This window comes from Lepidochelys olivacea (assembly GCF_965140295.1).
Source record: "Lepidochelys olivacea isolate rLepOli2 genome assembly, chromosome: 3".
Classification (NCBI taxonomy): Eukaryota; Metazoa; Chordata; order Testudines; family Cheloniidae; genus Lepidochelys; species Lepidochelys olivacea.
In genome coordinates, this window is record NC_140413.1 from 148886800 (window position 1) to 148901900 (window position 15101).

At 44.6% G+C, this 15101-nt stretch overlaps 1 protein-coding gene across 1 annotated transcript in view; it reads right to left on the minus strand.

Moving 5' to 3' along the window:
- MRPS18A (mitochondrial ribosomal protein S18A) overlaps window positions 1-14251 on the minus strand; it is a 30488-nt gene extending 16237 nt beyond the window's left edge. Inside the window, exons 1-3 of the mRNA XM_084623756.1 lie at window positions 14096-14251; window positions 12927-12958; window positions 9814-9918 (exon numbers count right to left, since the gene is read on the minus strand). Of these exons, the coding sequence (XP_084479882.1) occupies window positions 9814-9918; window positions 12927-12958; window positions 14096-14201 (243 nt within the window). The 5' untranslated portion in view covers window positions 14202-14251. The remainder of the gene's footprint in view (window positions 1-9813; window positions 9919-12926; window positions 12959-14095) is intronic.
- Between the last annotated feature and the right edge of the window lie 850 nt (window positions 14252-15101).

A 15101-nucleotide genomic window follows, 5' to 3' on the forward strand; every position in this document is an offset into this window, starting at 1 on the left:
TTTCTTTACTACATAAGGGCACTTGTGCCAGACTATTCAAGGTGCCTGCCACTGACTCCTCCTCATCTACAATTCCTGTTCTCTGGCTCCATTCTAACCCTTTTTTTCAGATTCAGTCCCTTTTAAAATTAAACATTTAGGCAACTTAATGCTGATACAAGGGGCCTGACCAATAACTGTGGAGCGATGATTTATCCAGACAACAGGGACAACATCCGGAGAGACCACCTAAGGACAAAAGGAAAGCTCAGTGTCCATGTCCCAACCAATCTCTGGCCTTGGCACTGAGGCCACTACAAGAGGGCTAATAACTGTCAGCTGGATTGGTGGAAATTGGACTGAGATCTGCCAAACAGTCAAAGGGCAATGACTTTTGGTCACTGCTGATGTGAGCTGGATTTGATCGACTGACCCAGAATGAGACTCCACATCCCTTTCCCCAGCTCTTTCAGCTATCCAGTTCTCCATGTTGCCAACACCTTGGCTCCCCCACCCAATACTGAAAGAGCTCACTTCCCAAAGGGAGAAGAAGGGTTCAGGTAGGGTGCGTTTGGTCCAAGGGCCTTCTCACATTACCACCACGCCCTGTGGGGTCACCGGGCTGATATCAAACGTTTCCATGCAAAGAAAGAAAAAAGGGCAGGGGGAGATGGATGCTCTTTATCTATTGCGCTGCCAATCAGGAGAGCCCATGCCCCAGTGTTATCTCTGCCCAATGCTGTCAGCACCAATCAGCTTCTCTCTTGTGACGGTTATTTCTTTACTGAAATCTACGTCCCACCCTTTCTGCCTTACAAATTATGCTCAAGATCATTTGGCTTGAAGTGCTGCACACTGGCGAGAATCTTACGATGACTTCAGAAGGGTCCTAAGTGTAACGTGCTAGGTGCCTCTCCCAGAATTCTTACCCAGATGCATCTCACCCCTAAGAAGAGGTCGGACAGAGACAGCCAGTTTTGGGAGGATGGGGAGAAAAGCTGAACAAAAACGTAAGGGGGTTAAAGAAGAAAAGAAGTCTGGCAAGGTTACATGTTGCTGTCACGTTCCATGAAATTAACTTTCTGTGCTAGTGGGCAGCCAAGACTGTAACCACAGATTTGCTTTAATCACTGGACAGCTCTCAGGAGAGGTTGGACCCAGATTCCCACCCCTGTAATCTGTAGCATCTGATGAAAACAATTTGGACGGAATTAATCTGGGGCTAATAGGCAAAGGCTGCAGTTCGGTCTCCCCTGTGTGCTGCCAAAGTACAATGACATTTACTGCCTGCTCAGACTAATGGTATTCAAAGCAGAGAAGGGGAAAAAGGAAATACAATTTTACTTTTCCCTACAAAGGGTGGATAAACTAGATAAAAAATATAAAACCAAGTTTGAACAGTGCATTCCCTTCATTGGGTGGCCTGCTGAAATGCAGCACAGACCCAATAACTGCAACACCCTTGAGAACTAAGACTGATTGCTAGTTATGCACATTTCATGAAAATCTTAATTCACTCTGAGAACAGTTCTGTTTGTACAACAAAACAAGTATGGGTCTGTACCAGACATATCTGCCGGTTGTTACTTTGAGATACATAAGAATCAGTTTTCTTTCTTCTATTATTCCTGAGAGCTTTATACCATTCTCCAGGCATTATATATCAGGTATATTTGGGGGCTGAGACTTCTAGGTTGCCGGTTCTAATCTAGCCTAAGGTTGATAGTAACTGAAATTGGTTTTCATCTCTAATGGCTATTAGGTGACCTTGGTGAAATGAACTAGGGTGTCAGTCAAATTTCCTAGTGGAGAAGTGTCTGCATCACTAGAGCCCTGTGCGAACACAAAATTTGTATCTGCATCTGATCCACAAAAATGGTTCATGGATATAAAGGGGATATCTGCAGATTTGCAGGGCTTTACAAACAAAATCTGTATCCGCAGCTGATCTGCAAAACTGGTCTGCGAATATCCGCGAATTTGCAGGGCTCTACCCATCACATAAACCACTATCATAATTGGCACTAACTGGCCCAATTGCAGGGAACCTCAGTAGAATCCAAGGAATAAATGATCAATGGAGGCTGTCCCCCTCCAGGGTAGGGTTGAGGAACACTGGCAAGGAGGCCAGATGGAAGCTTGACCTGCCACTGCCCGCAATACCATTTTCTGATTCATTAAGAATCTGTTTATCTGACACCAAAACTAAAATCACGCATTGTACCACTGCCTCGGGCTCCACTATCAGAGTTGTTAGAGAAGTAGTAGTCCTGAGGTCATCTCTTCCATCCCTCCCAGGGACTAATGGAAGACTCCCCTGTATTATAGTGCTTTATCCAGTCCAATTGTGTGTGCCCCCAGCAATGGGGCTCACATGCTTTCCTTTGCTTTACAGCTGAGTGGTATTTCATATATCCCTAAACTGTAAGGCCAGAAGAGACCATCATGATCATCTAGTCTGACCTCCTGCACACCGCTGGCCACAGAATCTCACCCACCCCCGTAACAGACCCCTAACCTCTGGCTGAGTTACTGAAATCCTCAAATCATGATTTAAAAAGACTTCAAATAACAGAGGCCACAAGACTTCCCTGAAATAATTCCTGTTTGAACTAGAATCTCTCTTTTAGAAAAAACATTCAGTATTGATTTCAAAATTCCCAGTGATGGAAAATCCACCAGAACCCTTGGTAAATCATTCCAATGGTTAATTACCCTCACTGTTAAAAAATTCAAATTCTTTATTTCTCAAGCACTCACTACTGCTTTGGCTAGGAAGCATAACTGAGATTTTTCTGGGGGCGAAAGAAACATTTATTCCACCCAAACACTTCAAAATTTGAAAAACCATGACTGATACAAAGTCTAGACACATAAGAGACATACTGAAAAAAGAGACTATTTACAATAGAACTCAAGTTACTTTTCACAACTCCAATCAGTCCCACTGGAGTAAGGCACACCTCCAGCTGTGGATTTGTCATGATCCGCAACTGCTCTGATTTTCCAATCCACACCATCCCCTTTATCTCTTTCTCCAGCCTCTCCTTTGATTTGCAGCAAGAGAACTGGTTATATAATCTAAGTTCAAAGGCCAAAATGACTGCCATGGCGGCCTACATTTCCCAGCCTGCTTCCTGAGACCACGAATGCAAACTTTCATACGATGGCTCCTGAGATTCCAGCCACGCTTCTTAAAACAAGGTGAGCTCCCCTGGTGTTTAGTTTTCACCTCCTTCCAGAAGATCAGCATCTAAGGGCCAAACTGAATGCTAGTATGGGGCAAACTGAATAGCTCAACTACAAGCACACTGACCAGCCGAGCTGAATTACAGCCAAAATCTTAAAAGAGGATCATACCTTTCATCCAGTGATGGGACCTACAGTCAACTCTGATACTAGAACTCTGCTCTCAGGCTCTAAAGCCACAAACAGCACAATGGACTTACCTACAACTACCTCTGTGCTTCCAAGAAGCCCTTTTATTCCCACCAGTGGCAGAACCTCCTACCACAGAGAGCACTAGAAAGTGATTCCTAATATTCATCTTAAATTTCCCTCTGCTTAATGAGGTCTCACTGCTCCTTGTTCTACCCCTTGCTGACAATACATGTTTGTCCCCCTCCCTTAGTGATCGAAGTGTTTTGGATTACTACCTATCTAGACTTGGGTTAGAGTGTGGGTGCTGGGGGTACTGGTGGCCTGTGCTATACAGGAGATGAAACTAGATAATCCTAGTGGTCCCTTCTGCTCTTAAACTCTAAAACCCCATTTTATTGCTGCATTTGATAGGCTGAATCTTTGTTATTTCCACTGAATGCATCCGATGAAGTGAGCTGTAGCTCATGAAAGCTTATGCTCAAATAAATTGGTTAGTCTCTAAGGTGCCACTAGTACTCCTCTTCTTTTTGTTATTTCCTGGCTCTCTTTCCAATACCCACAGACTACAGTGCTGAGGACATTAGAAGTCTACTGATTTTTAATTTCTCAAGGCTCTTAAACTTTGGTCCATGAAACACTTGCTGGTGATCTGATGAAAGCTAGTTGGTGCTGGCTCCTTGTTTCCAGTTGTTCAGAGTCACATTAAAAAACTAAAACCACATTACATTCTTTCCTAATGTTACTTTTCTGTGTAAGCAATTGCTGTAGTTATATATTCTGCAATAATGAACTGGAGAAGAGTTCCTTCAAGACAATCTTTGCATTAAAGTGTGGGCAGCACTATGAACTAGGTAAGTTCATGGAGGATAGGTCCATGAGTGGCTATTAGCCAGGATGGTGTCCCTAGCCTCTATTTGCTAGAAGCTGGGAATGGGTGACCGGGGATAGGTTACTTGAAGATTACCTGTTCTGTTCATTCCCTCTGGGGCACCTGGCATTGGTCACTGTTGGAAGACAGGACACTGGGCTAAATGGACCCAGTATGGCTGCTCTTATATTCTTATGAAAAAATCTGATCCCCATTATGGATAGTATTTTTCTATCCTTGGTGTTTGCAACTCCTCCCAATTTAGAATGATAAATTTGCAAATGATACTATTTCCTGATTCTTCTAGATAATTACAAAGACCAGACCAGCCACTGGACACTTCTCGCAATCATTTCTTATTGCACTCTGCTCATTGTGTGTTCAATCCATTGAAAATGCTCCCATCCTAGCCAATTTAATTTCTACAATATTTCACTAGACACAATCAAATATTTTATTGAAGTTTAAATCTCCCACTTATTGTGTCACCTGCTCGGAATAAGTTTTCGTTTGGCATGATTCTTCATAACCCCTCAACACTACTTGTTGCTCCTGCTTTGAGCAGGGGGTTGGACTAGATGATCTCCTGAGGTCCCTTCCAACCCTGATATTCTATTCTAAGTTCCATTATCCGGTGAGTGCTGAGTGTGGTTCTCCCCCTTTGTTTGTTATATAACTAGGAATAGAGGTTAGACTTCCCAAAGAGCAATTGCCAGGACCATACTTCCATTTCTCGGATGTTTAGTAACTCATTCATTATTTTCAAATCCTTTGGTACCTCCCCAGTTTTTTATGCCTTCTCAAAAATAACAGCTAACAAACCAACTGCTCCATTAGCAAATTCAAGACCCTGGAGGGTTGCATGTGATCCTGGCATGCTGGTGTGTGTGTATAAGTCAATGTCTCTAAGAATTTCCTTACCTACTTTTTTGCAAAAGCTTATTCACAGGATTGTCATCACTACCCAATTATTCAAACTTCTTTTCCTTATTTTTCTTGTTATGGATACATGTGAGTAGTTCAGCCATATTAGAATCATTCTGGCTTTCAACCCCCTCATCATTAGTGGGCCTACTTTCTCACAAGTATTTATTTTCCTCCAGATGTATTTGTATCTATATCCCCCTAATCCCACTGGCATTAACTTATTCTGCATTTTTGGTTGCCTTATCTTTTAACTGTGCATTCTTGTCTGGTTCCCTTCCTTTCTATTTCTAGTACAGATTTTTTTGTTTGGTTGTGGGGTTTTTGGCTTTATTTTTTAAATAGATTCATAGATATTTAGGTCACAAGGGACCATTATGATCATCTAGTCTGACCTCCTGCTCAACGCAGGCCACAGAATTTCACCCACCACTCCTGCGAAAAACCTCTCACCTATGTCTGAGCTATTGAAGTCCTCAAATCGTGGTTTAAAGACTTCAAGGAGCAGAGAATCCTCCAGCAAGTGACCCGTGCCCCATGCTACAGAGAAAGGCGAAAAACCTCCAGGGCCTCTTCCAATTTGCCCTCGAGGAAAATTCCTTCCCGACCCCAAATATGGCAATCAGCTAACCCCTGAGCATATGGACAAGATTCACCAGCCAGATACTACAGAAAATTCTTTCCTGGGTAACTCAGATCCCACCCCATCTAATATCCCATCACAGGCCATTGGGCCTATTTAACATGAATATTTAATTACCAAAACTATGTTATCCCATAATATCATCTCCTCCATAAACTTATCGAGTTTAATCTTAAAGCCAGATAGATCTTTTGTCCCCACTGCTTCCCTTGGAAGGCTATTCCAAAACTTCACTCCTCTGATGGTTAGAAACCTTCATCTAATTTCAAGTCTAAACTTCCTGGCAGCCAGTTTATATCCATTTGTTCTTGTGTCCACATTGGTACTGAGCTTAAATAATTCCTCTCCCTTTCTGGTATTTATCCCGCTGATATATTTATAGAGAGCAATCATATCTCCCTTCAACCTTCTTTTAGTTAGGCTAAACAAGCCAAGCTCCTTGAGTCTCCTTTCATAAGACAAGTTTTCCATTCCTCGGATCATCCTAGTAACCCTTCTCTGTACCTGTTCCAGTTTGAATTCATCCTTCTTAAACATGGGAGACCAGAACTGCACACACTATTCCAGGTGAGGTCTCACCAGTGCCTTGTATAATGGTACTAAAACCTCCTTATCCCTACTGGAAATACCTCTCCTGATGCATCCCAAGACCGCATTAGCTTTTTTCACAGCCATATCACATTGGCAGCTCATAGTCATCCTATGATCAACCAATACTCCAAGGTCCTTCTCCTCCTCCGTTACTTCTAATTGATGCATCCCCAGCTTATAACTAAAATTCTTGTTATTAATCCCTAAATGCATGACCTTACACTTCTCACTATTAAATTTCATCCTATTACTATTACTCCAGTTTACAAGGTCATCCAGATCCTCCTGTAGGATATCCCTGTCCTTCTCTAAATTGGCAATACCTCCCAGCTTTGTATCATCCGCAAACTTTATTAGCACACTCCCACTTTTTGTGCCAAGGTCAGTAATAAAAAGATTAAATAAGATTGGTCCCAAAACCGATCCTTGAGGAACTCCACTGGTAACCTCCTCCAGCCTGACAGTTCACCTTTCAGTAGGACCCGTTGTAGTCTCCCCTTTAACCAATTCCTTATCCACCTTTCAATTTTCCTATTGATCCCCATCTTCTCCAATTTAAATAATAATTCCCCATTTGGCATGGTATCAAACGCCTTACTGAAATCTAGGTAAATTAGATCCACTGTGTTTCCTTTGTCTAAAAAAACTGTTACTTTCTCAGGTTGGTTTGGCACAATCTACCTTTTGTAAAACCATGTTGTATTTTGTCCCATTTACCATTGACTTCAATGTCCTTAACTACCTTCTCCTTCAAAATTTTTTCCAAGACCTTGCATATTACAGATGTCAAACTAACAGGCCTATAGTTGCCCGGATCACTTTTTTTCCCCCCCTTTCTTAAAAATAGGAACTATGTTAGCAATTCTCCAATCATACAGTACAACCCCTGAGCTTACGGATTCATTAAAAATTCTTGCTAATGGGCTTGCAATTTCATGTGCCAATTCCTTTAATATTCTTGGATGAAGATTATCTGGGCCCCCCGATTTAGTCCCACTAAGCTGTCTGAGTTTCGCTTCTACCTCAGATATGGTAATATCTACCTCCATATCCTCATTCCCATTTGTCATGCTACCATTATCCCTAAGATCCTCTTTAGTCTTATTAAAGACTGAGGCAAAGTATTTGTTTAGATATTGGGCCATGCCTAGATTATCCTTGACCTCCACTCCATCCTCAGTGTTTAGCGGTCCCACTACTTCTTTCTTTGTTTTCTTCTTATTTATATGGCTATAGAATCTTTTACTATTGGTTTTAATTCCCTTTGCAAGGTCCAACTCTACTTGACTTTTAGCCTGTCTCACTTTATCCCTACATGTTCTGACCTCAATAAGGTAGCTTTCCTTGCTGATCCCTCCCTTCTTCCACTCCCTGTATGCTTTCTGTTTTTTCTTAATCACCTCTCTGAGATGCTTGCTCTTCCAGCTTGGTCTACACCTCCTGCCTATGAATTTTTCCCCTTTCTTGGGATGCAGGCTTCCGATAGCTTCTGCAGCTTTGATTTAAAATAATCCCAGGCCTCCTCTACCTTTAGATCCATAAATTCTTCAGTCCAAGCCACTTCCCTAACTAATTTCCTTAATTTTTGAAAGTCAGCCCTTTTGAAATCAAAAACCTTAGTTGCAGATTTATTTTTGTTAATCCTTCCGTTCAGTTTGAACTGAATTAGCTCATGATCACTTGAGCCAAGATTATCCCCTACAACCATTTCTTCCATGAGGTCCTCACTACTCACCAAAACCAAAGCTAAAATGGCATCCCCTCTTGTCGGTTCAGCAACTACTTGATGAAGGAATCCATCAGCTACCACACCTAGGAAAATCTGAGCCCTATTATTATTACTAGCACTCGTCCTCCAGTCTATATCTGGGAAGTTAAAGTCTCCCATGATCACAGTTTCCATTAGTATTTACTTTATTAAAAACATTAAAAAGGGCTCTATCCAAATTAGATCCCGGCGGTCTATAGCACACCCCAAGCACTATCCCAGGGGAGGCTCTAATAGTTTTCTTCCCCAATGTAATTTTTGCCCAGACAGAAAGGCTCTTTTTGCGGACGCTTCCATATCCAGGCACAACTTTGTGTAAAACAATTATTGGTCATTTGTCATGTTTCTAAACACCTTCCCCTGCCCACTTCCCATTCTCCACCATCCAGTTATAAAGATAACTGATGACAATGAGAAGCCTGCAGTGTTTGGAGACATTACATCTAATTCCTCTTTGGGAACAACAACTCAAGCTTTCTGAGCTACCAGGAATCAGGAATAGGCTTGAACAAGTTGACTAGCGCGGGTTTACTACCTAGAGTCCAGTTGGAAGACTGATTCAATGTTGGATACTGGGGCTCATTAAAAAGATAAATCTATTCCAGATAATATACTGGATGGCGAGAGATGCATGTTTCCAAAGTTCTGACATGTCCTATCCCTTCCTTCCCACTGCACACAAACTACTCCAGACCAGATATGAACAATCCAAAGAAGGGCTGTGTGGTAGGCAATGTTCCCTAACCTGTGCATATGCGCATCACACAGCAATCTTCCATGTACCACACATCACAAACCATGCTACTCAGACCTTTGACTCTGCCCCCCCCCGAACCAGCTCCAGTTACTGCCTCCCATTGGCTGATTGTTTGAGAGCTGAGAGCCAATAAGGTTCTGGCCAAGGCTCCCAGCAGCAGGCAGGGCACACCTCCACCAATGGGGAAGAAGTAACCAAAGCTGAGTGGTGTGCCACGGAGCCCAAGCCTGTGTCTGGCTCTGGAGCCCATGCGACGGGGCACAACACCACTCTGTCACTCATGCAGGGCAATGCCCCATGCCACCTGGCTCTGGTTACTGCCTTCCCATTGGCTGTGGGAACTTGGAGCTTATCTGACTGTGGCCAGCCTTGCGCCCCCCTCCCCCCGCCGGCCCACAGGTCAGGTCACACCTCTACCAATGGGGAAGCAGTTACCAGAGCTGGGTGGTGTAATGGTTGAGTCCCTTCCCTGCTGGCATGATGGAGGAGCAGCCTGCCAAATTCGAATGGCGTTGCGACCCGCTGCACAGGTTCCAGCTGTTCCCAGTCTCTGCCTCCTCTCTGTTCCCCCATGGATGCAGGCTCCATCACATGAGGCTCTGTGGAGTTTGTAAACCGCTCAGTACAACGAAAATTTAGAGGACACATTGGTAATAGGACAGTAGTTAGCACAGGACTAGCCAGCTGTGCTTAGATGCTGTTCATCTAGGCTAGTTGTGGCTTTGTAGGAACTGCTCTCGCACAAGGGGGTTTTCACTAAACCTTAAGGAGGAGGAGATAGAGCTGTGAATCTTTATTCTGCTCAGGAAGCTAAAAGAATGTCAGGCTGTGCAGTTTAGTAGCAGCATAATGAGTACAGCTTTGAGGATAACATTCAACTAGCTAAGTGTCACCACACTTACCTCATAATTGTATTTGTGCTTCAGGTTCCAGCGACAAATGGGACACTGACCAGAAGGGTTCGGAGGAGTTGGGGTTTTGACATCTTCTATAATTTTGCCCTCAATCTGGGAAACAAGTCAGAGGATACACTGATCAGATGAAGAGCCCAGAGTTCATGCCTATGTAGACTTATCGCTCAAGTTCCAACAGCTTACTCAGCCCTGTATAAACATAAGAGAGTCCCTGTACTAAAGCTGTTTATAGTCAGGTACATACAGAACAAGCATTTCAGATGTACATAGGAGCTGGCACAAGTCCAAAGAGTCATTAGGGCCTGGTAAGTCTTGATCAGTGGATTTGTGTTGAGTAGTGGAGAGCTCGATTAATTTGAATCCCTCCTATTTTGCAGATGTTTCATATTACTTTGTAGGTAAAAATCTAGAGAATTCAGACTGAGCTCTCTGCTTCTGCGAGTGCAAGGTAGTGTGTGATGGGGACAAATACTTAGAGTTCTCTGTTGGAGTTTGGTCTGGTGTCACACAGTGAGGTACTAGCTGTTGGGAATATTTCATGCCACAGCCTGTGTTTTGGACCCATGCCCTTCTTGCCCGGTGAAGTACAGTTAAACCACTGTGGGGAGAATCTCTCAGTACACCCAACTTTTATTAAGGAAGCTGTTGTACAGATGGCTGTCTCTCAAAAATCATTGCTTGATATTAACAATCTAGCCAAACATAGGCCAGCATCTAGTATTCTGTTCTTTGTCAGTCTGGGTGTAGACCTGGTGACATTAAACACTGCACTGGCTGCTTTGATAAATGATTCCATCCTGGTAATAGATAAAGATGCATCATCCATGTTGATATTATTATATCTATCAGCTGCTTTTGATATTGCTGACCACAAGGTGTTGTTGACTTGTCTGTGAACCCTAGAAAAAGAGCCACATGCCCTTCAGTAGCTTCAGTCTCATCTCTTGGAAAAATTTCAGAATGTATTTTTTGGCTCCTCTACACCTGATTACTCTTATGTGGGTTTCTATGTGGTCACACCATGTGTTCATTGTGTGTACTGGGCCTGCAGAAGGGCTAATAAGGAGGCATATGAGTTTATGTTTTCACGGGCTCATGAGACCCAGCACATTCTCATCCATACATGGTAAATACCTTTCTCAATGTTTGATAAAGATTGGAATACAGATAAGGGCTAGCTGTCTGAGGCGGAATCCAGAAGAGACTGAAGTGATGTTGGTAGGATGGGTGGCGCAATCAGAAGATATGAGGAGGACTATGTCTGCCCCTTAATTGATGCTGTGTGCCCACCATTTGTTGAGAGTTTCCATTCTGTGGATATTGATGATCTCCAGTTGCTGTTAAGAAATTATGTAGCAGAAATTCTCTCTTTCCCCCGCACCATCTACCTCTCGCCAGGAGTTTGTGACCATTTCTTTCAAATAAGGATCTTGCTACTATGATCTACGCTATTACCACCTCAAGTCTAGTTTATTGAGAAGTGCTCTGGATGGAGCTTGCAGATTTCAGTAATCCACTTACATGAAAGTCCCTTGTTTTTGAATGGAGATACTATTAGTAGGGGGTTCTCCCTGAGGGGCTTCCAACGTTGGAATTAGTTTCTCCATTTGGGCTGAAATAGCATCAATCTTTTGACCTTCTGGGCATGGTGCTAGTTCATCTTTTTCTCCAGATTTTTGCAGAAAGGCATGCTGAGTGCTGGTGCATATGGATTTGAGGGTAAGAAAGACAGAGACTGTCATCCATCCCCCGATTCCATGGCTGCTGATCGGTTTTACTCTTGTTGGTACAAATATGTTAAAAATACAATCAATTTCATATCAAGGACACAGAGACCTGGATAGACTGTTTATGTTATATAATGAAACAAATCTAAAAACTCTGACCCAGTAAGGTGCTCAGATTTCAGTCAATACATGATATCTAATGTAGAAATGACCAGAAAAAACCCCAAACTTTTTAGGGAACACACTTTTTGGTAAGTGCTGTCTTGCCAAACTTGTCTATAAATCAATAGCAAGCAAAGAAAGGACAGTTGTAGGCCACCTTTGATTTCATCCAGTCACTCCTACCTATACCTGCTGGTAATATAACAAATTGCTCTCCTTTTTGGTGTTTGCCTTCCTCCTGATCTAGAAAACGGACATGATCTCAAGTCCACTGAGGGCCCCAATGCTTAGGGATGAGCTGGAAGGATTTTGGCTTGCTAAGACCGCATAAGCCTGTGTTCTTGTTCTAAGAAAAGAGTGTAATGAACTTGAAACCAAAGGAAAACCCCTGTCTGGGGTTCAAAGGACTGCTCACCTGCCAGAGTCCATTTTGGAGTTAGAATGATTTCTGGTAAGCTTATTAGTATGCATGTAGGTTCTTCTATGGTTTTTAATGTTTTTGCTGTATTGCTTTTACCTTAAGAATAAAATGTGCTTGCTTAGAAAGAGCTGTGTAGTATATTAACTGTGGTAATTACACTGTTAACCACCTCTGAAGAGAATGCAAAAAAAGCCTGTCTTCTGTTGGGGATATCAGAGTTTAAACTGTTCAGCCTGGAAATACCCCAGTCAGAAGGGAGAGAGATGAATGCCTCCACTGAAAAGACGAGGCTGGGGAACCCGAAGCCAAGAGTGCTACATGTGCTGAGTTGCGATAACATTGGAAGTCCCCCCCAGCCAGGACTTCCAATATTATCAGTCGCATTGCTGGACCATAATATGGGAGCATTTACAGCTACATGTGATTCTGACCATCAGAGCTTAGGATCTCATGCTGCTTTCATCCATGCGAGAGAGGAAGACCCAGAACTTTAACAACCCAACTACTCACCTGTGTTGCCTGAATTCATAATACACGGTTACATTTGCATTGCATTCGAGCCACAGAACATTTACTAAGAGTGAACTGCATTAAGCAGAAAAAAAATCATGTACTGTATGTCCCACCTCCAGACAAAATAAGCCAATGTGACCAAAAAACCTCCCAACAACTTCATCCCTGAAGTTTCTAAAGAAAATGTATTTCTCTCCATGCAAGAAAAACAAACAAACCCAAACTATGTGGCTTTAGAAGTAGTGTGTATTGTGACTTGGAAAAAAGTAATAACTTACAATGGTTGTACTTCCTTCCGTAACTTCCACAACTGTAGAAATAAAAGATGGAAAACCAGGTCAGACATGTTCAAGCTGGAACTAGTGACTTTCTTTTAATCAATAAACTGAAATTATGTACAAACAAAACATGTGGTGGACAGAAGTCTGCGATGCAAGAGAAGAGTGTGATTCCCCAACAAAGCAAACCCGAGGTACGAAGACTGTCAAAAGTAATGCTTTACTGGTGGGCAGTTGGAGGCAGAGCAGAGGGCAGGCCTTTCAAACTGGGGACCTCTCATTGCTTAATTTTTACTGTTTTGAGTATATTTCCCTATCATCTGTGGCTAATTCTGATCAAGGAAGTCAAGAGACCCTTTTAAGTAAAAGCAATCTGAAAATGTCAAGCATTTAGGCTGCCTCCAGAGTTTTGAGTTCCTCCATGGTTAAAGTCTGTGTAGAGAGGAAAGAAACTTCCTTGCCCTTCTGGCTGTGACAATCTTCAGACAGAGAACAAATACCTTGCTTTGAATCTGTGAAACTAAAAGTGCAGAACTGGGATTTTGGAAGGTCTCCCATTCATAGCGATAGGAAATTAAACCTGAACCCTAATTACTGCAACTTTAATGACAACACAATTATTTCTGTTTTAGATGTCGCATCTCATTGCAGTAACTCAGTGGTGGACAATGATCAGTGGAGCGTATCTGCACCCCACCCTTTTGAAGAAGGGAAGCACTATCCCCATCACACATCTGGGGAACCAAGGCAGACAATGTGACTTCTCCAAAGCCACGCAGAAAGCCTATGTCTAAGCAAGCACCTAGCTCGGGTCTCTAGAATCCCTATCGCTAGCCCCACCCCTCGCGGCTCACTCGCTCGCTCCCTCCCAAGCCGACCTTTGCCAAGCAACTCGGAGGGGAACAGCCCCCTACAGGTGCCAAATCGGGCTAGCCGGCGTGGCCGATGGGCGCCTCCCGGTCTGGGCCCAGACGCGCTGCCAGCAGCAGCGGTAGATTTCACCCTGTCAGCCAGGAGCCTGCAGCCCTTCCCCGCCCGTTGCCCCCCCGGGCGAGACCCGCACCCCTCGCTCCGACCAGGGCCGGCAACGGAGCGCTGGTTCCCCCCGGCTCGCGTCTCCCGGCGGCAACAGTAGCGGCGCGGCGCCCCCAGCCGCCCCCCGGACTCACCCTGCCGGAGCGCGCGGGCCGGAGGCCGGGCCCAGCCGCCCCCCCGCCCCAGGAGACCGGAGACCAGCCGGCTCCAGACACCGCGCAGCAAGCCGGGGGCCGCCATCTTGGGAATCGGACCCGACACCCCCACCTCCCGCCGCCGCGCGCCACTTCCGCTTCCGGGGCGCTCGGGCCCGCAGGCGGGAAGAGGGCGGGGAGCAGCCTGCGATGCCGCCATCTTGGAGCGAGGCCCGCTCCCCAGCCGCCACTGAAGGGACGGGCCCAGAGCCGCGGCTCTCATTTGGGAAGCTTAGAGCCAGGGGTGCATCCCGGCTGTGGGGGCCGCAGCACCATCAGCCCTCTCTGGGGCCAGCAGAGACCTCGGTCCACCCCTACCGCGGGGCCCTGCCAGGAAGAGCTGGGTCTCCAGCTCCATACACCCGCCCCGCTCCGCGCTAGGGCTGCCCGCCCTTGGAAGTCGCTGTAGGGGGACGCTGGGGCTCAGCATCAGCCTGCCTGGCCTGGGTTTTATAGCTCGGAGGTGGAGCCCTCAGCTGGCAGAGGGAGGCCTGGCTGCAGTTAGATCAATTGTAAAGTTCTCTGGGGGCTTGGACCCCCCTCTTTGGACCCTCCTCTTGGATCCCCTCTTCGCACAGTTGAGACCTGGTGGTTGATTGGGGGTCTTAGGGAACCATGTTACAAATAATAATAATTAATAGAGCCTTTTCTTCATACCTATCTCTGCATTTTTTCATCAGCTCCCTGGCAGAGAGGCATAGAAATGTAGGACTGGCAGGGACCTCAGTAGGTCATCTAGTCCAGTCTCCTATACTCAGGGCAGGACTAAGTAAACCAAGACAATCCCTGACAGGTGTTTAACCTCTTCTTAAAAATCGTCAATGATGCAGATGCCACAACCTCCCCAAACAATTTGTTCCAATGCTTACCTGTACTGACAGTTAAGTTTTTCCTAATGTCCACCCTAAACCTCCCTTGCTGCAATTTATGCCCATTACTTAATTTT